Source organism: Chaetura pelagica, unplaced genomic scaffold (assembly GCF_000747805.2).
Source record: "Chaetura pelagica isolate M959 unplaced genomic scaffold, ChaPel_1.0 scaffold67, whole genome shotgun sequence".
Lineage (NCBI taxonomy): Eukaryota > Metazoa > Chordata > Aves > Apodiformes > Apodidae > Chaetura > Chaetura pelagica.
In genome coordinates this window covers 3,915,589-3,941,029 of record NW_009954107.1, presented here as the reverse complement: position 1 = coordinate 3,941,029, position 25,441 = coordinate 3,915,589, and the positions used below count along the sequence as shown (strand labels likewise).

General features: G+C 36.6%; 1 protein-coding gene across 1 annotated transcript in view; it reads right to left on the bottom strand.

The window, feature by feature from the left end:
- Window positions 1-25,441, bottom strand: part of SGCZ (sarcoglycan, zeta) — a 189,942-nt gene that overhangs the window by 109,029 nt on the left and 55,472 nt on the right. The window contains exon 2 of the mRNA XM_010002488.1: window positions 5,445-5,546. Within this exon, the coding sequence (XP_010000790.1) occupies window positions 5,445-5,546 (102 nt within the window). The remainder of the gene's footprint in view (window positions 1-5,444; window positions 5,547-25,441) is intronic.

Below are 25,441 nucleotides of genomic sequence, written 5' to 3'. Positions count from 1 at the left end.
AGCCTTGGTAAAAGCAAGACTAACAATATCAGATGAACAGCATTGGATCTATAATTTTATTACACAAATATTCTTTTCTGTTAATACACTGAGTCTTTTGATATGAATTAGATATTTTCCTAACTGAACAACTATTTACAATGTGGTTTTGGGAATATTTGTCTGTGCCTCTCAATGGCCTATAAGTGAAGGCATTGCATAGTCTGACATATAAGAAATTAGTTTCAAATTATGTCACCAGCCCTCAAGCCAGGGCTAACAGACCAGAAGCATGTTGGGGAGATACAATTGCATTCTGTACTTTGTATGCACTTAATGGCTTGCAGGAATATTCCTTCCCCCTGCCCCCATCAACTAGGTTTTATCTGTGCAACCATAGTTCTAAGGTTTCTACAGAGCAGCAAAAAGTAAGGTCTACCTTAAGTTTATCAAATGGGATGCAAAGGATAAATTTTGTTCTCCATGAAGAAATGTGAGTAAATTTCTAGATTAAACAGATAAAGGAAGACAGATTTTTTTTATTATTTTTTTTCAAGTCTTTTAGAACTCATCTGTTTTTACACTCCTGCTTTGGATCAGATTTTTCATGAAGACCATTAATGAGAGTTTTTTCTTCATTGTAAACATACAGGACTTATTTAAGTAGTTGCTTAGTCTCTGTAAATTTCAACTATACTATTTCAAAGTTGCTCAGGAAAAAAATAATATTATTCCTCAGCTTAGGATGCCAATACAGTTACAATAGCTCAAACCAAATTCACTTTGAATGAGTATTAGGATCCAACACAAGATATGATAAATGTCAAACTGAAATATCACATGGCTTCATTGACATTTGCCCCAGTAGAACACAGATGAACGAAGTACTTGGAAAACTGAAAATTAAATTAATACTGAAAACATCAACAAACCCCAGAAAAACAGCTGCTACTTCATTAACTTTCCTACATCCTTTTGAATAAGTGTTCCCAGATCAACTTTATTTCCTGGTATAAAACTGGGTGGATATAGGCCACTCATAACTTTATTCATGAGCTGTAATCAACCCAAGTAAAAAGCTTGGGTAACATTAACCCAGAGTTTTCAGTATAAAAAGCAGAGATCCTTACTTTACAAAAAAGTCAAAGTAATAATACAAGGAGTACAGGCTGACATGAAAAAATTAGTTCAAAAGATAGATCTGTTCAGTCGAATGAGCCCCAGACAGGTTTCAAGGGAGTATAACAAATCAAGGGCAAAAACACGAATCATAAAAGTTCTTATCAGTTGTCAGTGAAGAGTGAACATAGCCAACTTAATTTCAGAGTGGCAATCCCTACAGAGATCACCAACAATTATGAGTGACTTGTCTTTTGGCAAAGCCTGTGATTAAGAAAACCTGATATCTTGTTCATAGCCAATAAACTGACACTAGGCTTTCAGTACATTGGAACTACATCATGTTAAGAGCCAAAATTACCTAAGGAGTCCTTTATGGCAAAATCATGACTTCTTTGTCACTGACAGGTGAGTGATCCCAAGGGTAAGGCTGGAGAGTAGATATAAAAAAAAATTAACTAGGGAGCATTTTATCTGAGAGGACTGAGACATGTAGCTGTAAGAAATAAGCACTGTACTTCACCTTGAGCAATAAATGCTGCAGATCTTAAGATGCCTTTCTGATTTTTTTGATAGTACACAAACATGAGCAATGACATCTCCTAACTGGAGTTCCTCAAGCATCTACATATGTCAGTAGTGGTAGGACCAGAGGTTTCTCAAACTAGAGCAGATAAGAATAAATACAGCAAACAACTTGGCCTTGAATTTTAGAATATGTTTCAGGGAATGGTGGGGGAATATACTCCTTCTCCCCCCAACTCAAAATCAACTAATATGACATACTTGCAGGATCTTACAAGAGATTGTGAACATCATGCAAGCAGGGAAGACTTCGGAAACTACAGTTTCATTTCCTAAGAAGATTATAGATTCAGATTCCCTTGAAAATCCCTCCAAAATAGATGAAAGGAAAGAAAGCAATAGGAAAACATTGGGTTAGTAAGCAGGACCTTATTTAGTGGTCTTGTATAATGAAAGGACTAGATCAATGGACAAGAGCAGTGATTTTGATGTGATCTCTTATACTTCTTCCTGATAACATTATCAGAGAGAGAAGCTCAAAAAAAAAAAAAAAAAAAAAGGCATTCTTTCAGTTCTTAGAGTTCTCTCAAAGGCATCTAAGGCCCCAGATCAAACCTGATTATGTGCAATGTGCAGCTGGAATTGAGAAAGTTTAATTTTATGTTGATGATTACACAAACTTGGAGAGACAGTGAAGAAATGAATATGTAAAATTGCTTCTGTCAAGATTGATTCAGTTTTGGAAACAAAACAAAAATAAAACTCTAAAAATTTATAAGAATATTCAGTCCCTAGAGTGAAAATCTGCAGAAATGGAACACCCAAAGAAAGTTTTGCTTTGAAATCTACCTCTAATTATTTAGTTTTCATATAACTATGTTTTTAAAAAAAAAATTATATATATATGTATATATACAGTGAGTTTTTAGAGTTTCCTGTGTTCAGTCAGAAGTTTATATGCATTCAGTGTTTTTTGTTTTCTAGACCTTTTTCTCATGACTTAACTAAATCATTGAATTTCATGAGATATCCTTATGAGATATCCTTAGAGAACTAAGGATAGCTCTTGGAAAGACATGATACCTGAGTTCAGAGAATACACTTTTAACCTTGTTAGTTGTACAGAAAAAGAAAGCTATCCCCCTTAGTTTAAGGGACGATTAATTACTTATTAATTACTTATTTTACCTGGAATGGAAACAATTTAACAAAGAGAAAATTTGATTTTCTTTAGCACTTAATTACTGTATGTGCAAATGAAAAAGAGTGATGAAGCCAAGAATTCATTCTCAAGAAAACACTATGTACTGCTTCTATTGCTATAAAACCGTACCTTTATTGTTTCCTTTTACAAATGCAGTAGTATGGATGCAATTGTAAGATTATGAAGAAATTTAATTCAGAAAAATTAAACTATTGTAATAATTTAGCTTATTGCACTGTGTTATTTGATTTCATACATCTTATTATTGATACAATACAAAGAATGTTGTTTGCATTTTTTCTTTGAATTATATCAATGGAAATCATATAAACATGGAAATTATATAAACATAGAAAATAAAATGTCATCTAGATTGAACTTACTGATTTCAGACTAGTAATTTTATCAAAAGTATGCAACTAGACCAGCCATAGTAAATATGAAATTCTCAGTAAAAGTCAACTCATAGACTACGTCTACCCCTGTTTCAGGGATACAAAGATGTCAAATCAGGATCAAATGAGCCCTTATCTGTTCAGGTTCTGATGTATTAGTTCAAGTTCTGACAAGCAGTTATGTCATTTGATGAAAATAGACAAGTGTCTTTTTTGTGTGAACATGAGATTTTGGGCAGGAACCTATGGTTTTGCAGACACCACAAACTGAACAGAGTAGAAAGACCAAAGCAAGAGAAACAAAAGTAGGGAAAAGGCACCCTCTGAGCAGCCTTCTCATATACACAATTTCTATAGATGAAACATGAATGAATATCCAATTTACCCAAGACCTGTATTTTTCATTATTACTTTTTGACAGAAAATTGTGTAGTGGCAGGGAAAAATACCACTAGAATTTTTTGTTTGTTTTGAAGAATTAATGCGTATTTGTTCTCCAACTGACTTAAATTAGTTTGGTATTTGTTTTTAATATTTAGGATTTTAATGAACAATTCACAAAATAATTACATCCTATATCCAAAGTTCAATACATCTCTCCTGATCAAGGCCTAGATATTCAAGAGAGTGGCAGGGGCTTTTATCAATAGTAGTTCACTATCAGAATCAGAGGTTTACCCTCTGCTATCAAGAAACATGCTTTATCAGCTCTTTATCTAGTTAACTAAAAGATAGCTCCAGCACATGCATAAAAACTCCACTCCTTCCCCTAAGCCATAATAAAGCACACCTGCTGCTGTACCCTGCTGCTAATACCATCAGTCTTCCCACCAAACTGCTTTGTACTGAGAAATGGGAAACCAGTTTAAGCCCTGACCTTCAGGGCTGAGGGCCCTACATGGAGATTCTCCAGTGGTCATTCTCCTAACCAGGACACCAATGCAGAGGAAATACACCCGTCCCAAAAAGTTATATTGAATATGTTACAAGTCATCTCAAGAGTTAATCAAACAATGCCACTTTTGTATCTGTATTCTTTGTAGAAACGAATGACTACATTTGCTTGAAGAGTAAATTGTTCTTTTAGATAAATAAGCAACATATGCATGTAAAGCACTGCAAAGATACAGCTTCAAATGAGTTTGCAATTATGCAGTACATTTTAACTCCTATGTACATCAAACTTAAATAACTTCTGCTTCTGTGAAAAAGCTGGGGAAAAAGCATTCCCCTCTGTATCATCTAAAAACGAATGGCTGGTGAGCAGGTTAGGTCTTTAGAATCCATTGTCAGTATTGATTAGGTCTCTACTGACTATAATGAAAGCTCAAAAAAACCTGGATCTAGAGCACTCAGGTCAATTGTGTAAGTGAGAAAACAGATGGTGTCACATGAAGACACTACATGCTTGGGGAACAACCATGCGGTGACATCGCAGATCCTTACTGTAAAGCTTAATACAAGTCCAGAGGATTTTTTTCATCATTGCCTCATGACACTCACATTTGTATACACCAAAAGTGATGGGAACTTTGACACAACTGCTACTGAGCAAGCTGGCAAAAGACTGGAACGTGAACCTAGTTCACAGGTACTGTGAACAAGACAAGAACCAAGTCTACACAAATACCATATTTTAGCTAGGTAACATAATTTAACAAATTTAATGTTAATAGATACAGGTAGGCCTGCAACACTAAAAGCAGTTTGGTTGAAATACTGTGTTCAGCTAATGACCAACTCTCGCTCTATTCTTCTGCAAGTTTAGGGGAGTTATGGACAGATCTGTTTTTCATGAGGCTCACAGGACTAGTATGGCCTTGTGTTAGCCTACTGACAGAGTTGGCATCCTGTTCCTTTACAGGAGAGAAAAAGAGAAAGAGTGAGAGAATCACATTAGCTAAATACCAGAAGGAACTTAAGCATACACAAAACCATTCTTTACTTCACTGCTTTTTGCACATATCACTAGTCTTGTTTTTCTGGAGTTCACATAAAATGAAGAGTCAAATATTCCATTTGCAATGGTGAGGTAATTTGAAGTACAAAATATACATGCTTTGAATTATCTTTCTTTAGGACCCAAGGAAGGTTTTTCACATGAAGAAAGATTCCCCTGTTAAAGTATGCTCAGAGAAAACTTCTACTGCATTCTAATTTAAGAGGTGTAAGAGATTAATTTATGTTATCTGCAAATTAAGAAAAAAATTAAAACCACCTACCTTTCGGGAATGGATTTCTTTCACGTATAGTGGAAGCAGAAATTCAGATACTCCTTCAAGTCGTATTCCTTTTTTAGTGACTCTCAAATTTCCCATTCCATCCTACAATCAATAATACATATACATGTTCACTTTAGGAAATAACCTTATCCAGAACAAGGTAAAAAGAACACAGTAGCTAATATACAGAAATTAGTAGTGCTGCTCTACTGTCCCCAGCTTTCCTGATGATCTTGGACAGGAGCTGGATTTACAGGGGGATTTACTTCACCTGGGATTGAGGCATTAAACTGTGCAGCCTAATGGTGAATTGCAAGCGTTATTCTTTGGTTAGACCAAATGTGAGGATACAAATTTAGAACACAAGTATTCCTTTACTGTAGAGGTGAAGCTAGATCTTGAATTACAACTGCTAAGTAAAACAATTAGTTAATTCTATCTAAAAATACATACAACATTTGTCAAAGCAATCTATTATTTTTATGTAGTGAAATATTAGAAAAAATATTGTATAATTGTAATGTTTTTAATAAACTGTCCTTGCTTTTCCCAGCAATTAAAATACATAGGAAACTATCCTATAGAAAGAAAGAAAAAGGTGGGGTTTTTTTTAATCTGAAGCTACTCATCATTACTAAGAGCTTGTTACTGCTGAAAAGAACTTCAAAATGCTGAGGTTTATTTTTGTTTGTTTTAATTTATCTGAACAGAAATAGGAAAAAGGCCTTCATAAAAGCCTGAATAGAACAAGTAAACCAAATGATTCAGCATTCAATAAAATATAAGCATAGAAAAGACGCATAAGGCTTCAGCTCAATTCTTACAGGAAAAACAATGAAACCTGATACTTAAGAGGAGATAATTTTGCACACTAAAGGAAATGAAATATTTTTGTCCCTGGATACTTGTTGTCATATTCCTGACAGATCATAATTCTTCACTGTACAGCCAGTGAAATTTATATTGATACACTTAAGTGCAATATTAGCAAATTTAACTTAATTGCTGATTAAATGTCTTGGAGCCATTGCTGACGCGTGTACGAGAACAGTGAAAACTCCTATTTCTGCTGTGTTGGCTGAATTGTGAAACAAGTAACCTCCATTTGCTGGGTAGTCATAAACATCTGTGTAACCGTGTTGCCAACTGCTATAGCTGAAGGTGGAAGAGGACACTGAATTAAACATACTTACCTAAACACCGTGTAGCCACTATAGCTATTCCCTTTCAAAAACAATTATCAAACTATGGCAGATAAATTATTAACACCACTGCATCCACATCTGAAGCAAGATTGTGAAAATGTTGATTATTTTTTTTTTAAGACAAAAAAAATAATTACATTGTATAAAATGTAATTCAGCTGATATAATTTCCCAAACATAACAAGGATATAGCTTTCCACACTATGACACATTTGCAATGAACATAGTGTTGGGAATCATGACTTCACATGTCAAAGCAGAGAAAAATATGGAATAACAGAAGTCACTGCTAAGGCTATCTATAAAATAAAATACACTTGTTCAAGTAATGGGGCACCGAGAAAAATCTACAGACTCTCTAACAGTCCATATAATGTTTAGCAAAATTTGTAACTGACTACATAAAGCCGAGGATTGCTTTTTGATAACAAAGTTGCTATCTGTATTCAAATTATGTGTCACGGTTTAGTCCCAGCATGCAGCTCAACCCCACACAACTGTGTCACACCTCCACCTCAGTGGGATGGGAGTGAGAATCAGAAGGGTAAATGTGAGAAAACACATGGGTTGAGATACAGACAGTTCAACAGGCAAAGCAAAAGCCATATGCAAGCAAAACAAAACAAGGAATTAATTAACTTCTTCCCATTAGCTGATGGGTGTTCAGCCACCTTCAGGAATGCAGGGCTCTATCACAGAATCACAGGGGTTGGAAGAGACCTTGAAAGATCGAGTCCAACCCCCCAGCCAGTGCAGGATCACCCAGAGCACATCACACAGGAACGCATCCAGGCAGGTTTTGAAAGTCAATAGAGGAGGAGACTCCACAACCTCTCTGGGCAGCCTGTGCCAGTGCTCTGTCACTCTCACAGTAAGGAATGTTTTTTTCTGATATTTACATGGAATATGCCCCAGTTTGCACCCATTGCCCCTTGTCCTATCACTGGACATCACTGAAAAAAAAAATAATTAAAAAAAAAAAATCACACCTAATAGTTACTTGGGAAGACAAACACCATCACTGAGTGTGTCCCCTTTTCTCCTTTTTCCCCCAACTTTTATTGCTGAGCATAATTTCATATGGTATGGAATATTCCTTTGGTCAGCTGGGGCAGCTGTCCCAGCTGTGTCCCCTCCCAACTTTTTGTGCACCCCCAGACTATTCACTGGTGGGACAATGCAAGGAGCAAAAAAAGTCTTGACTCTGTGTAAGTACTGCTCAGCAGTAATGAACACATCCCTGTGTTAGCAACAGCGTTTCCAGCAGAAATCCAAAATACAGCCCCATACCACCTAGTATGAAGAAAAACTCTCTCAGCCAAAACCAGTACATTACAACAGCTGAATTATGCCCTTTAAAAAGTGATGTTATGTTTCAAAATATTTTTCTTAAATCAAGATACGAGATGTCTATACAAATCATTTCACATTCAAATTCCAGGATTCATAGGCTAACAAAGAGTGAAATATGAGTGGTGCCTATTTTTGAAAAGGAAGTAAGATGAAGAAATTATACTTTGCTTTTGATTGTACAGCCTGCATTAATACCCATTAATTCTCAAATTGAGCAATCCTATTTTTCTATATACACTATAGTAATAGCATATAAAATCATAAAAGAAAAGAATAACCTGAGAAAAGACAGCAATCATGCTGTATTTTTGGCAGCGAATAACTACACAACAAGAACTAGGTACCAATTTATTGATTTGGATAGAAACATTTTCTAACTGAAAAGAAAAAAATAATTATGCTGCTTTATCTGCTTCTGTGAATGTTTGTAACTGTCAGACACAAAATAATATTCACAACACAACGGGGAGAGGAGGGAGGAAAGGTGAAAAAATACAAACTTCCAGAAAACTGGAAGTACTGAAGTTAAGGTTGCCTAGGAAAATTACATGTTTCATCTTGCATGTATGCATTTTATTAAGTCTGTAATTAAATGTAATATAAACCCTCCTGAATCCCAACTAATTCCAAACAAGGTTGGCATTATTCTTAATCAGCAACTACTCATTATTTTGCTTTTGCCTCATTTTTTATATTGCTCTGCAGTAATTGTAGTCTGTTAAAACACTGCTTTGAAGACACTACTGTCAGGCATCAACCACCTCCCTGGGCAACCTGTGCCAGCACCCTACTACCCTCATGGTGAAGAATTTCTTCCTGATGTCTAACCTAAATCTACTGTCTCTCAGATTAAACCATTAACCCTTGTCCTATCAGTGCCCTTGCCGGTGAAAAGCCCCTCCCCAGCTTTCCTGTAGGCCCCCTTCAGGCACTGGAAGGCTGCTCTAAGAGCCTTCTGTTCTCCAGGCTGAATAGCCCAAATTCCCTCAGCCTGTCTCCATAGCAGAGCTGCTCCAGACATTTGATCATTTTTGTGGCCCTTCCCTGGACCCTTTCCAACTGCTCCATCTCTTTCCTGTGCTAAGGGCTCCAGAACTGTACACAGTATGCCACGTGTGGTCTCACTAGAGCAGAATACAGAATCACCCTTCTGGCCCTGCTGGACACACTTCTTTTGATGCAGTCCAGGACACAACTGGCTCTCCAGACTGTAAGTGCACACTGGCAGCTCATATCGAGCTTCTCATCTACTACCACCCCCAAGTCCTTCTCCTCAGGACTGCTCTCTAGCCAGTCTCTGCCCAGCTTGTATTTGTGCCTGGGGTTGTGCTGACCCAGGTGCGGGACCTTGCACTTGGCCTTGTTGAACTTCCTGAGTTTGGCATTGGCCCACCTCTCAAGACTGTTCAACGTCCCTCTGGATGGCATCCCTGCCCTCTTGGGTGTCAACCACACAGCTTGGTATGGGCACGAAACTTGAGGATACACTCAACCCCACTGTCCATGCCTCCAACAAGATGTTAAACAGCACTGGTTCCAGTACTGACCCGAGGGACACCACTCATCACCTGCCTCCACTTGGACACTGAACCATTGACCACAACTCTCTGGGTGCAGCCATCTAGCCAATTACTTATCCACCTAGTGGCCCATCTGTCAAATCCCTGTCTTGTCAACTTACAGACCAGGCTGTCATGTGGGACAGTTTCAAATGCCTTGCTATATAATGGAGTGTGCTGTGTTGTGCTTTCTTTTATATCTGCCCTCCCCTCCTTTTTTTTTTTTCTTTTTTAATATTATTTAAACACTAAGAAATTCTAAGGAACAAGTAAATAAGGAACTCCATACAAATTGCTGCTAGACAAGAAGCATGCAAGAACAAGGTTAGCAATCTGCATGATAGCCAGCTCTCTGTGCCACACATGACAAAAACTGAGGATTTGCAATAATGGCTTGGAAGATCATAAATGTAGAGAAATGGCAAATTTGAAGTCAAGTTATGGACTATTCCAATTGGAAATAACATCTCTTAGAACTAAATCTTACAACTCACTCAACCTAGATTAAATAAAACCTCTTTGTGTTAGACTCGGATCAAATTCATTCCTTTAATATTACAAAAGGCTATAAACCTATGGGTAGTACTGTTATGTGAAAGACATGAAAATAGAGAGAACACCTACAAATCCTACTTCAGATCACAAAATTCCAAATTACTTCATCTGGAGAGAAGAAGCAGGAGAGTGTGATACTGTAGTTCAGGAATTCAAACTCTCATTGAGTAAGTTGAGAGCAGAATTCTGCTAGATCCTCCAAAACTCTGTCATCCATCACATGAAGTGGGATGTTAAAAGGCAGCAGTAATAAGCAAGATTTTCCTTAGGATCATATACTTGGACTTACATCAACAAGCACAGCTAAAAGTAAACTGAAATGTAATCTATATTGACTAAAAATTAGTAAGATAGCATTTTGTGTTTCATTTGTGTATGGTGTTTTTCCTGTTTTCCTTAATAATAAAATACACAAACTATCTGTTTCAGAACTTTACAGCAGGAACAACAAAGCAGCTGGTCCATTATTATAAATTATATTTAAGTTTTTCAAAAGTTCTGCTGTTAGATGTAATATTCTCCTTGTTTTCTGAGTATATATTTAAACCCAGATCTGTCTCCAAAGGCTCACTATCTGAAAACTGAAGCACTGCACAAAAGATGGAGAGGGAAAAAAAATAATGTAGTGTTTAAACCAAGTGTTTAGACACAATATCCTATAAATTAATAAGCATTCACTGCCTGTCATCTTGTAGGCATCATAGCAGAGGCTAAACATGAAAGAAATCTGAATGATGCAGTTGCAGTGCTATGAAAGAGCATAGATGAAACATCTGTAGAAAGATGTTATGCAAAGGGAGAAAAAAAGAGTGTAAGGTATCAGATGAAGATGGTTGAGGCAATGGAAAAGTTGTGAATTATACTGGAAGAGGAAAAAGAATGCTGAGTTTTATATGATGGCATGAAAAGCAGATAATGGAGAGTGACAGTGATGGGGACAGTAAGGAAGATGAAAGACATTAGCAGCTACATTGTTGATAAAATAGAAGAGATATACAAAAAGTTAGAAGGAAGATTACAAGGGAAATTTTTGTACTGTGTTCACACACACAAAAGCCTAGATTCCATAAACAGAATTGGAGCATGATTCCAGCTGAAGAAAAATGGCATGTCTATGGATGTACAATAAAAAGAAAAAATGTAGGAAGCTACAGTCCCATGTAAACAGAAAAAAGAAAAGATAACTGAATTTCAGTAGCTAAAAATAAAGGTAAAATGAAGGAAAGATATCCAGGAAAACATATCAGAATGGCAAAAAAATGAATTGATAGAAACCTATGCCTTCATCCATCTGGTGAAAATAATAGTTGGCATTGTGTAAATGACAGGCAAGATAATAGACCATGGAAATACTAGGGAAGGAATTATTATAGATGAGCGCAGCAATGTTTAAAGAGATGTAGACTAAGGGAAAAAAAAATAACTGTGAAAATTTAGCACTGATATTGAGATTTTAAGTGGGAAAACTGTTAAAAAGAAGAAATAGTCAGATTACTACCCCAACTAAATGGAATTAGAATACCCTGAATATATTCTGTTCTTTAGAATGGTTTTGAATGAGTAGGGCACAGCCTGGCTTCTTCAGTTACAAAAGTAACCTAAAAAAGAAGAAGGGAGGAAAAAAAAAGTCTATATATAGAAGTGATTTTTTAATACATAACCTGAAACTCCAACACTACAATGCAATTCCTGCACTACACAGCTCATTGTATTTCCTTGAATGTCAATCTCCATCTTAATGCTTTCTGTTTATCCTAGTCTGCCTTTAATTTATCTGCATCTCTCAAAGTAGTAGAATAAAAAGAAGCAACAGAACTAGCACAACTTGTGGACACTGACCATAGTTAAGCAGAGAAAAATTAACTCATTTATTCCAGCATATCTGAATTCTTTGCTATATTGTTCTGTTACTAATTTATGATGGGTTTAGAATCAGATACTTCTTATCACAAAAAAACTATTCTAAGAAATGGATTCCACATCAGTTAATGATTGCTCTTTTCTCAGTAACAATCCAGTTTGTATAAATAAAAAAAATTACTGGAAAAAAAAAAAAGTCACTTCCAATCAGTGCCCTTAACACAAAGATTATTTGTCTCAAGAGATCTTTTAATATCGCTAGGAAACCCATGCTGCTCCATCAGAAAAGACTGAGGATGATTTTAAGATAAATTTTGTTAGTTTGGGCTCTCTCATCTGCAGATTTCTGTTCTAGATTTCAAATAACACCTGACTTAAATTGCAAATTCCAAATAAATAGAATTCTCTAACAACAGGTGAACAAGAAGAGCTAAAGAAGCCACCAAAAAGAATTTAAGATATGATTTATCAATTTTATGAGGATTCATTCATTCATCTAAGGGTTGCTTATGGTAACAAGTAGGCAAAATGATCCAGAAGGTCCTTTCTTACCCTGTGCTTTCTCAATATTTTACATTGGTGTATTAAGGCACCTGTACCTTTCTAAATGTTTTCTTATAGCATGACTCTGCATTTGTCAGAGAGGAAAGCTTACAATAACCTTATGAGCCATATCACTCAAGTACTGAAGTACCTTCGGTCAAGCACACACTTCAGAAACTCCCTGGATTAGCACTTCTATTCAGAAAAGTGTGATTTTCTTATTAAAAAACCAAGTATCATTAGGTAGAAGGTGTTACACTGCTTCCTTGATCACACTGTAGCAAACAAACATTAAAGAAATCAATTTTCATGACAGTCTAAGGATCCTATTACTGTAAAAAATGAAAGTGATTATTTTAATGTGAGGAAAAAGTGTCTTTCAGGTTTTGTAGTTGCAGAATATTATTTTTCAAGACATGTGAGCATCTAGCATTGCAGCCATTATAGCTACTAAGTTCATACACATTACTTAATATTCCAGCACAAACTTGGCATGTTTTTCAAAAAGAGCTACCACACATCTTCCAACAAGCAACACCTTGCTCTATTGATACACTCAATAAAATAAATGGTACTAAGAGCAAAGTTAACTTGGTGCAGACATCCACCTCTTGCAGAGCAAAGGAAATGGAAGTGTAAGAAATACCACAAAGTTGCTTGAAAATAACTTATCTTTTATTTAACAGTCTGCTTAACTGAACGCTCATCTTCTGATAGCTTCAGCTTCCTTTTCTACAGTCTGAAGGGATTAAAAATCATAACCTCTATTTTTTTGAGTGTTATAACCACAAAGATCAAGGGACCCACCTAATCTCCTTGCAGATAGCTCAGCACAGCAAAAGAATTTTAGAAGTTATCAGTTATGTTGGCAAATGGGAGAAACCTTGTAAAGAGGATATTTAAAAAAAAATAAATCTTGAAAACAAGGGATGATAGTGTGTTCTTTCATATCACAAAGCTCCTACAGTGTGGTTACACTCCTGATCACTGAAGGACAATGAAAGCTATGTATTTGTGAATTAACAGTTCAACATCTCATTGATGTTTGTAACAGGGAAATTTGAAAGGTCACTTGCAGAAAGGAGTTTTAGAAAGCACAGTTTAATACCACAATTCAGCCCTTTAAAAACACAGCATCAGGGTCATCTCTGTCATAAAATCTTTCTCATTCTACAGCTCTGAGGACGCAGGGTGTATATGGGGTTGCTGCCTGCAGCTCTGTCCATACAACAACCATGGATGGGAATTCTTTCGTTCAGATTCTGTGCTCAAACTGGGTAACACAGACCTACACATTTCTAAAACAGAAATTAGGAATGAAAGGATACCTGAAAATATTCTTTAGGAAACTGGTAAAGACCTATAAGCAAAGTGGTGAAGTCCATATGATCAAAGAGGGTATCAATAACATGCTAAGCATGAGGACCTCTAGTGAAAAAGTTGCTGACCAGCTGGAAAGAAATACAGGCATACCAAACATAGAGGATGAATAGGACATCCTACAGAGAAGCAGTTGTTTAGGGAAGCATCCATGGTCTAATCCGCAACAGGAAATCAAGAATCCATCCCAGTGCTAGTGAAACGGAAGCTATAGATCCTTAACACCAAAAATAATGAATCTGACTATATTTGAGGCTTGATGGCCATCTGATTATTACTTCATACAGCTCATTTGTAATTACAGTAATAATATAACAATCTAGGGAGAGAAGGAGATGCAAGAATTCAGATTCATAAAGTACATCTTGTTGAGGAAAAGCAGTCAGAATGAATGGATGAATACACTTACTCTGAGGTTCAGACCAAAATGGAGAAAAAACTGCTAAGTGACTGAAAAGGATTGTTATAAATGAAATAAAAAATAATTTTAAAATGCAAATTTGGGAATTCCCTCCCAGACCAGAAGGATTAAGCAGATTATGTATTTGTGAAGAATAAACCATAGCACATACCTCAGGGATAATGAAGATACTAACACCCTTCATGAATGCAGCAGGAGACAGGCTGAAGAGGAAACTGCTGAAATGCTTTAATGAAAAGAGTAATGAGAGGGCTGGGGCTACTTCACATTTGCTGGTAATTAACCTCGAAGAAACAGCTAAGAAGGTGAAGATTAAGTGGTAATGTAATTGAGATTGGTCACAAAAGGACCAAATTCTCAAAAGTTAGATAACAAGGAAAATAACTAAAAGCAATGTATTTCAAGAAGGCAAACTTCAGTAAAGGGACTCTGAGAGAAGAGTTCCTGGGTGACTTGCCTAAGGTGGAGAAGAAATTATAGTGAAATGGTAGCTTCCTAATGAACCAATTTACCTAAAGGAGAGAAAGACTTCTGATAGATCCTGAAGAATATTGACATTTGATGCCTTTTTTAAACTTATTTTTTTCTTCTTAAATTTTTCCTTTAGTCAAAAGGTCAACATAAACTGGTTCTCTGTTTTAATTGAAGTACCAGTGATAAAGGCTTAAAATCTGGCAGGGAACAGATGACTACAATTATGAATACTTCTAGGTATTTTCAAGCAGCTGAGTAAAATTAACTTAATCCAAAGGTAAAAAAAATCTTGAAGCCATAAAATTTACAATCTAAAATGTGTCTGCAATAGTGACATAGAGCAGCAGAGTGCATCAATTCCTTGTTTCCCCACTTACTCCATGGTGGCTCAGACTGGGGGCAGTTTTTCTGCACGTCAAAGGGATTCCTTTTGGATGAAATTGAATCAGAAGATCTGTTCAAAGTGCAGCAACAGTGTCTAAAAGGAACAGAAAGGTCCCAATCAATGTGTGATCTTGTCCTAGTTTGAGCCAGGATTAAGCCAATTTTCCTTTCACTGATTTTTTTTTTTCCTTCAGTAAGCTTTCTTTTAACTAGCAACTGTGTGTTCTGCTAGGCTGATAAGACACTGGAATGTTTTTGTAACTGCTGGGTTTTCAAGGTCGCACCTTCACTCTGCCAGCTCACACTATGGGGAGACCTGTGACGCCCCCCATAGGAGGCTGAGTTATACAGATAGAAAAATGGGCCAGAGATATTCCATTCCATATATCTACATAAGCTCAAAGGAAGGTCAGAGATCACAGAAGACAACTTCCTTCCTTCTTCTCCCCTTCTCTTCCATCCATGGCTGGCGTCCGGTGAGGACTCCGTCCATCCATCACCATCGACCCCCAGGCTCAAGCTCTCCTGACCCTCATCTCTCTGGGCTTTCTCCAGCAGCAGCTCCAGGATTCTTCGGGACTGTCTTAATCTCAGGGGAGTGCTGTGGGAGTTGCTAGGGGTGGGGGGAGGCAAGAGGCTTTTGCCCATTCCTGAACATATTTGCATATAATTGTATATATTTTCTTATATAATTCATTAGTGTTTAATTAAAGCTGTGTAGTTAAGTTTTCAATCCAGCCAAGTTTCTCTTTTTCTCTCTCTCCTTCCCTACCTGGGTGGGAGGGGGAGGGGATCGAGAGCATTGTTGTCGGACCTGAGTCAAACAGTGACAGATCTGTAGCACAAGCAAGTCCTGGAGCAAGTAGCACAGGCACCAACAAAATGCCCTCAAACCACAGAGACCATCTGTTCTTCTACATTTGTGTAACTTAAAAGGATAGAGGTCTTGAGGTCAGTAACCATCTTGCACAGATGCTCTCAGCTCCTCACTATGGGTATTCCTCTATATTACAAGACCTCCTGTGGTTCAGTATATTTTTCTTCAATTGCTGAATCCTTTTCTAGTGCTTTTCTGAAATGCTTGTCTCACCTGCCTTTGTTTTGTTGATTTTGTTGGTTTTGTTTGTTTCTTGTGTTTTGTTTCTTGTTGTTTTTTATTCATAATGATTCCTCTTTTCCATCTTTCCTTCCCAATCAACCTCTTTGGTCTCACAGAATGTTCAATATATTGCAGTCACAGTGCCAGATCATGGTCAAGGGTGTTAGCTATGCTCTCTTGCATCTATCTGTAAGTTCTGCATCTAATGTAAATCATCCCCAGGACTTTTCACTCTCACCTGCCCAAATTTCAAACTCTGCATATCCTCTCTCATTTACCCTGTGTCCTACAAATGAACAACCAAGAGATTGGAAGTTATTACTTTTGTGATGTCTCCTTGATCATTTTCCCCTGCCACAAGATTTCAGACACCATTTCTTCCACTCTGAGCCTCTGTCTGGTCAATATCCAATGTCAGAGTCAGGAAGCAGCAGGAACTAGGAAGTTCACTACAACAACAAAAAAAACATGACTTGCTTCTCTAAAAAAAAAGGTGTGAGAACACCCATGTGCTTCTGTCCACTAAATGGACGAAAGGATGCTCTGGCACTTGCTGAAGCAACACTGAGAAACCTAGGCACCTGAAAGCAAGAGTTTGTAGAGTATCTTTGTTTTGACTGTCTTTGAGCAACATGTGCGACAGGGATGTTTTCCCCAGGCGACCAGGTATAACATAAAAGTAAATAAACATGCATAACTATAGTCTAGCTTTGGAGTCCTTGATACAAATTGCTCTTTTCTATTGATCCATTCATGTTGTACCATATTAGTTTTTGTTGTGTGGCTCACAATTACACAACCTATGAAAGCAAAGACTATGACAGCCTGTAAATGATGGATGAGAGCAAACTGTAAAGGTGAAAACTAGAAAGACAGAATTGATATTTATCTTTTAAAAGGCAAAACAGTGGCAATAAAATCAAGTTACCTTGAACTCTTTTAAAAAGATCATTAACTCTATACCAGAATAGATTATCAAACAAACTCTTTGTAGGCAGCTGGAAGATGCACATCAGATCAATGAGATGCAAAGTAATGAAAAAGCCAGTAACAAGATAACAATTAAACAATGGGCAATGCAAATAAGCATTAAATAATATTTTTTAGAAAGACCTACAAGAAAGGGGGTAAACTTGATGACATTGTTCATTTTGAGTATAAGAACCAGGCCAGAAAGATATTTCATGGTTTTGCGATATCCATTCATAAAGATTTTTAAGAGCTTTTTTGACACGTCTTGAGAATGATGCAATGTTGCAGCTATGGTGTGGCAGAGAATTAAATGGGTGTCTTTTGGATATATCTTCTGTCATTCTGCCTATAATTGTTCTTAGATTTCCATGCAGAGACTGCTAAACACAGCATGTGTCTTCACATGGTGCAGAACTGTATTTTTGCCTTCCTGTTGTTGAAGTACTTATACTCAATGCATTTAAAGATCTTTTAAGCACACTTTATAACACTGCAAGTATCTAAGTCATATAATTAAACACAACTCAACAGACACAGTACAATAGGTTCTTTTTTTTTTTCAAAATATATTTCTTCCACAGCTTACTATATTTACTGTATTTTACTGAGCATATTTCTAGAATAACTAAAATAAAAATACTTTTTTCAAATATCTTACAGAAGTCCAAGTGCAGCAGACCTACATATATCTCCATAAAAATTCCATCAAAAAATTAAGACAAAATTAAAAATAATGAAATAAGATTTTAAGATGTGAAAAATTAAGTACATCTGAGTTTTCAGTGACTGTCTTTTTAGCTGTTGCAAGCATCATAATTTGTCCTAGTATAAGCCATATGTGTAGAGGGCTCTCTGTGGCAGAAGTAGTAGAGTAATAGAACAAGCATAATTTCTTATTGTGCAGACAGTAAAGCAGTTTAGAGAATACCGACATAAAGTGGTCTTTAATGCAACCAATATGTGGTAAATTATTCATGTCAATGCTTTCACATACATTCATTTACTCAGCAGGGTCCTTGTTCAGGTACAGGCTGGAAAATAAAGGAAAGAAGTCCTGAAAACTGGGCTGACAACAGATCACAGACTGAAACAGTCAAGATGAGTTGGGATGCTGTGACTCTACAAACAGTAGTGACAGGCTTTGATGAATTCAGTTAAGTAGATGGAGTGCAGTCTATCCAGAGAACAGGGATTCAGAATAAGTGTCAGTTTTAGCAAGAAAAATGGGTTCTATAATGATAAAATAACAACAAAATGAAAGAAGTACAAAAATATATCTATGAGCACAGACCCTTAGAGAGATCAAAGTAAGAAACCAGAAGAGCTTTAAAGGAGATTTTATGGGTAAACCACTCCTGCTAGCACCAACAAGATGTGCTATAGCCTCTGAAGAAGGAAAATAGCAGAGACATTCCTCTCTTCACCTTAAGAGACAGGTATCTCATTCCATATGCTCAGAGCAGCTAGGGAATGACGGAAGAGAAAGATGGAGTGGGCAGATTGACTTGATTTTGCATTTCTTGGAGAAAAATGTTTGCAAATTTTATTCTTTGCATGCTTTTTCCTCAGTGTGAATCACCATGTATTTGCGTTGATCTACCATCACCCTTCACTAGAGTTACAGTTTAGTTACATATCCTGTCAAATTTATTTATTTTAATCACTGTGAGGGAAACTCAGCTTTTTACAAGGAGGTTAGACCAAATGCTGCTATGGTGATTTCATATATTTTATGTGTAAAGAGGTTTCTTGAATTTATGAAAAAGAAAATCAAAAGTATGGAGGGAGAAAAATGGGGGAAAATGCAGTAAGGTAATTCCAAGTCTTAAGAAGTCTTGCATATGGTATCTGCACTATCTGCAATATGAGGGCATTTTGTTCTACTGAACAGAAGAAACTTAAAAAATTATTTCACAGTGAATCTGGCACTTGTTGAAATTCTAGGTGAGTACACTGTGTCTCATGATTCACCAAAGAAAAATACAAAACGGAAATATTTGTCAAATCACTTCTGAAGTGTTTAAAAATTAGCCTTTCATACCTGTTTTCCAAGGCATATCATTTTAGGTACAGCTTAATTTAAAAGAAGCAGCACTCAGGTAATATTTTTTTAAGGCTGACTATCTTAGTCTTTCTGTCTTGGTTCAAAGGAAATAAATACTTTTTCAGTATAATGTACACAAACGTAACCAGAAAGAAAAGATCCTTAACAGCATACCATCTCTGTAGCTCTGAATGTTCAATAAATATTGGTTTGTTGGATTGTTTCATTTCACTTACAAGAGTCAAGAAATTGCTGAATTTCAGTAGAAGTAGCATTCTATATGACCACCAGTAAGAGGGATTTAACTTAGATTCAACAGCCACATTTTGGTCATGCCATTTTGGCTGTATTTTTTTTAGGAAAGAAAAATTCAGTATGAGCAAAACAAATAAAATAATTGACTAAAAATATTAAAGGAAGGCATTATTCATCATTAACTGCATAATGTATTTCAGAACAGAACAAAGGAAAAAATTATCCTCAAACACACATCAGAAGCAGGAATAGTATTTAATGTCCTATGAAGTCAGTTGGAATCCTTTTTTAAATTATATTTATAGGTCAGAAGCTATTTCAAGATATGCAGAGGATCCAACATTTTGGTTATCAGTGAAGATTAAACAATCCATCTGCTGGGATGTGCAAGGTTTTGGATTGATGCATTTGCAATGCATATGAAAGTAGACTTGTATCATAGGTCATCAGCAAGATGTTGATGAAAAATTAAAAAAAAGGGTGGAGGGCAGAAGTAAATTTCAATAAATATAGCCATTCTCTTTTGGTAGCACTACTTCCAAATGAAGCACACTTCAAGACAAGGCAATTTTCCAGGAAGGTTAAATACAACACTTTCTCAAAATTAAGAGTCAGTAGAAAGCAGGAAGTAAAAAAACCAAACCAAACCAAAACCAACCCGCAAACCAAAACACAACAACAAACATGTAAACAACATTCTGCCCTAACTGCATGTGCTTTATACCAAAAAATCTCAAATCACTAACTTTTTTTCCAAAAGTAGCAAAGAACATAGGGCAAGTACAGACATTTAAGATCTCTATCGCTGTCTTGCAAGCAGTATAGACAATCTAAGAGGTACTTCTTCTTTTCTCTGCTGTCTTATTTTCCCTACCTGATGTTTTGAAAAAAGGCACTAGAGGTTTGAAACTTCACTAGTGAGAAAATAACTCTCCTGCACACTACAGCTACAAAAAGATAGAGACTCCCTTTTTACAAGGAGGCATCAGCCACCTCTCTAGGAAGCCTGTCCCAGTGTTTGACCCACCTCTCTGTAAAGAAATGGTTTCTAATGTCCAATCTAAACCTCCCCTGCTGCAGCTTTGAACTGTTCCCATGCATCCTATCACTGGATACCAGGGAGAAGAGATCAGCATCTCCAACAAGGTTGCCTCTCAGCTCCCTTTTCTTCAAATGAGACAAGCACAGAGTCTTTAGTCACCCCTCATAGATCTTGCCTTCCAGCCATTTCACCAGCTTTGTCGCCAGCCTCTGGATACATTCAAGGACATTCACATCCTTCTTAAATTGTAGGGCACAGAACTGTACACTGTACTTGAGATGAGGCCACAATAAAATCAAATACAGCACAATAATCACGTCTTTTGACCGGCTGGTCATGCTTTGTGTGATGTACCCCAGGATGTAGTTTGTGGGCTTCCAGAGCACACAGCTGATTTATACCGAGCCTGCTGCTTATCAGCACCCCTGGATCCTTTTCTGCAGGGCTGCTCTCCAGCTACTCCTCTCCCAGTTTATACCTATATCCAGCATTACTACATCCTAGGTGCAGGAAACAGCATTTGGACCTACTAAATTTCGTCCCATTAATGATTTCCCAATGCTTCAATCTGTCTTGCTGAGGTATTAGTTGAGGAAAAGCATTCACACTTCATGCTTAGGCTTAAAAAATGGTCCTGAGCAGGCAAAAGACTGTATCTAGACAAACTTGAGAGGCAAATTTTAAACCCACAGAAGAACAATGTTTCTTCAGTTTGCAAGCTGGATGTCCACCTCAACCTCTTTATTAACTGACTTTATCTGATGTCAGATTGAAATTAACTTGTGGATATATAAACTTGAAGTTTTACTACCTGAGATAATACAAGTCCATTCATAAACATGATTTTCTTAAGTTTGAGCTTAAGTTCTCAAAACCTATCAGGCGGTAAAAATGTCATTAAATACAGGTAACTTTTTACAGTGACCTGTATTTTTTTCAGGAGGCTTCTGTGACTTCTAGTAAGAACAATCGGTTTGATTATGTTCTTTTAAAAGAAAACTTAACTGAAATCCAAGAGAGCACAAATCCAGTTGTGAGTAGTCTACTTTAGTATGGACTGCAAAATGGAGATATCTGTTGATGCAAAAGTCTGTGTCAGATGGTGGACTCATACTGTGTTGATAAAAATGTATTACGATACACCATAGTAAGATATAATAAATAATGCAGTTGTCAAATAACAGGAAGAATTACACAAACACAGGGAAGTGCACCCAGATTGCACCTAGAGTGACTGAAATCTTGGGTCAGATGAAGGCACTGAGTTATTATATTCAGTATTTCAGCACATATATGCAATTTTATTTTCAATATCTGTGTTTTAATATTCTAATGAAGTTGTAATTTTACAGTATACAGGAATAAACGTGACAAAAGATGAGACGCAGTGCTTTGTCCAGTCCTGTGTTCCTCACCCCCCAACCCCTACCTCCTATGAATATCAACCATAAACCTGGTCAAATTTGAAACTTATAGGAAATTTCATGTTGATATATATAATAGAACCTAGGAGTTACCATAATTCTCACACAGAAATGGAGACCGTAAAGCACCTGAGCTGATTCCTTCAGCAATTCAATTTTACTTTGTTATCTTCATACTGAACTTGCTGGAAACTTTGTTTGAAGTTTCTCTTGCAGATACGTACTGACTGTTGATGCCATGATAATGAAAAATAAGTAAGTCAGTATTTCTGGCTTAATATCTTCCACTGCATCATACATTCTTTTTTTCTAAAAATTTCCATGCAAAGACAACACATAGTATTTCTTAACTGGTCTGCTAAATACTATAAGCAGATGTAAAAGCATGCTAACTCTACATTCCTAATCCTCTCCTTATAAATTCAAAGTTTGCAAACATTCAGAACTATGTAAGTTCCTATCTTTGGCATTAAAAACTTGCATAATAATGAGAGAAGTAAATATATGTTGCTAACTCCAAATCTTAAAGTATTCTATCTCTAAGCTGCTGATTTTCAGTGCCATAAAGAGCCTTAGGAACTCAGATAGACCATGAACTTGGTTTTAGACATTCACCATTTCTAAAATGTACCTTTTAATTTTTTTTTTAATTTTAATTGCACTTCTCATGAGCGAGGCTCGTAAGCCTACTCTTGACAGGTAGTCACAGAATGCTGAGTATTCGCATTATAATACAGCACCTGCTCTAGGAAGACAGACTGATTCAGCTGCAGTGTCCTACATTGCAAATAAGTTTTCTTATTATCTAAGAATCCACAGTATATTTCAAGAAAATATTTAATTATTATGAGATTAATTAATGCTGCCACCAAAACATATCAGAATAAGAAAAAAATATCTAAAGTAGCCAACAAAAGAAACACTAATATGTAGCAATTAAAAGACTACATTAAAAAACCTAGAAGACACCTGAGATTTTTTGCTTTTTAATATCTAACATACACCCTCTGTTTTACCACATTTCTCAGAAAAATCTGATGTGATCTTATCTCTAGAGATTCTGAGATTAGAGTCTATGATTACATGTACAATAAATTAGATTAAAGCAATAGTAATAAAATAGGATGTTAATGGGTAATAGGTATACATGTAGTATACACTACATGTAAAACATTTTTTTCTTCTACATTGATACATAATACAGCTTCCAGCTTAAAGAACTAAAAATCGTTGGCAGGATCATCTGTTTTATTATTCCCCTTGGCACAGGCTAAATCTATCACATACGTCTGTAACAGAATATATGTTGTTTTATTAATTTATGCAATGGCATCAGTATACAACAAAATTAATGGCTTTTTAATGACAGTACATTCTAATGATTAACTAGAAATACTGAAGGGGGTTGAACGTATGGCTTTAGATATGATTCATGTTACAAGTTTTTAAATATTACTATTTATGAAACTGACACAGAAAAAGACTGGGTTTTAAAAATGTAGAGGGGATTGACTTTGGCTATATTTCGGGTCTCTTATATGTAAGGGTCTCTGTAAGGATTTGGACTCATGCTTCTCTTTACTATTTTTGCAGATAAGCAATGGATGTTTTTTTTGTTGTGAAATAGCCTTTATTTCTATCTGTACCAGAAACGAGACTCATATTTTCCTTTCAAAAATAATAGTTAAAACCCCCTACATTTCCATAGTAGTTCTCTGTTAGCTCCACCATGACTTTTTCTTCTATGTGATTGCATGTTTTGAAAATTTGGTTAGAGGTATATTATTTTTAATTGACTTTAATAGCAGATTTTAAAATACAGCATTCTATAACAATTATATAACTTATAGAGCATTCTGTAACAATTAATATGAGCACTGAGCTATATTCAATTTCCAGCCTCCTGAGAAAAACACTTCAATCACTTTATGCAGACAATAAGTGCAGAAAATCATTCCAGTGTGACTACTTCTGAGTCACACACACTTGAAGAAACGGCTTATTAAATTCAACAGAACAGCCTGCATGTAAAAAGTCCCCACATGCTATGTAGTCTGCAAGAGACTTCTGTATGGAAATGTGTATGTATGCAGACAATGACAAACACTACTTTAGAAAAGGCTTTTGACACCACCTTCCACCATACTCTCCAATGAAGTCTGAGGAAGCATGAACTGAAAAAACCAAAATGTTAAATGGGTATAAAAAGGCTGGGCCACTAGATACGCAGGGGAGTAGTCAAAGGTTTGCTATAGAGATGGTAGTTTCAAGCAGAGTGCCCCAGACAATGGCAAGTTAATTAGTAGGACCTCCTGGGAAATTGCCATAAGGGACAAGGGACCAGAACAGAGCTGGCAGATCTTCAAGGATGCTTTCCATACAGCACAAGAGCTCTTGATCCCCAGGTGTAAGAAATCAGGAAAGGATGGTAGGAGATCCGCATGGATGAGTCAAAACCTGCTGGCACATGCCCATCCCTGGAAACAAGGCCAGGCTGGACAAGGCTTTCTTTGAGCATCGTGATCTATGTGAAGATGCTCTTTTCAGGGGTGTTCAACTAGATGACAGTTAAATTTCCCTTCCAATCCAAACAATTCTATGATTCTGTAGTGAATCATACACTGTTTATACTTCTGTTCAAGAACTGCGTGAGGAGACAGAACCTGTTGGAATGACTTCAGAGAAGGGTCACAACGATGATCTCAGGGATGGAGCACCTCTCCTATGAAGACAGGCTGAGAGAGCTGGGGCTGTTCAGCCTGGAGAAGACTCTGAGGAGACCTTATAGCAGCTTTCCACTACCTGAAGGGGGCCTACAGGAAAGCTGAGGAGGGGCTTTTACCAGGGTGTATAGTGACAGGACAAGGGGTAATGGTTTTAAGCTGGAAGAGGGTAGATTTGGGTTAGACATTAGGAAGAAATTCTTTACTGTGAGGGTTGTGAGACATGGAACAGGTTGCCTAGGGAGGCTGTGGATACCGCCTCCCTGGAAGCATTCAAGGCCAGGTTGGATGGGGCTCTGAGCAACCTGGTCTATATGGAAAGTGTCCCTGCCCATGCAGGAGGGTTGGAACTAGATGGTATTAAAGGTCCCTTCAAACCCAAACCATTTTATGATTCTAAGATATGATTCTAGCACTTCCAGAGGTCCCTTCTACAAATATTCCTGTGAGTCTTTGTAACTAAAGAATTTAATTGGAAATACCTATACATATTTACTGCTACAGAAGACCTATGAACTTTTGAAAAGTGTTGCATAATGTAAGATAAAATCATGTAGAAATTGAACAAAAGAATTATTCAAGAAATGAAGACCTTGCATATAGAAAAAAAACAGGGTTGAAAAAAGGAAATAATTTAATAGATTATATGAATAAGGTGGAATGTGGCAGAAAGATAAAAAAGTCAGAAGTAGACTAGGAGAAAA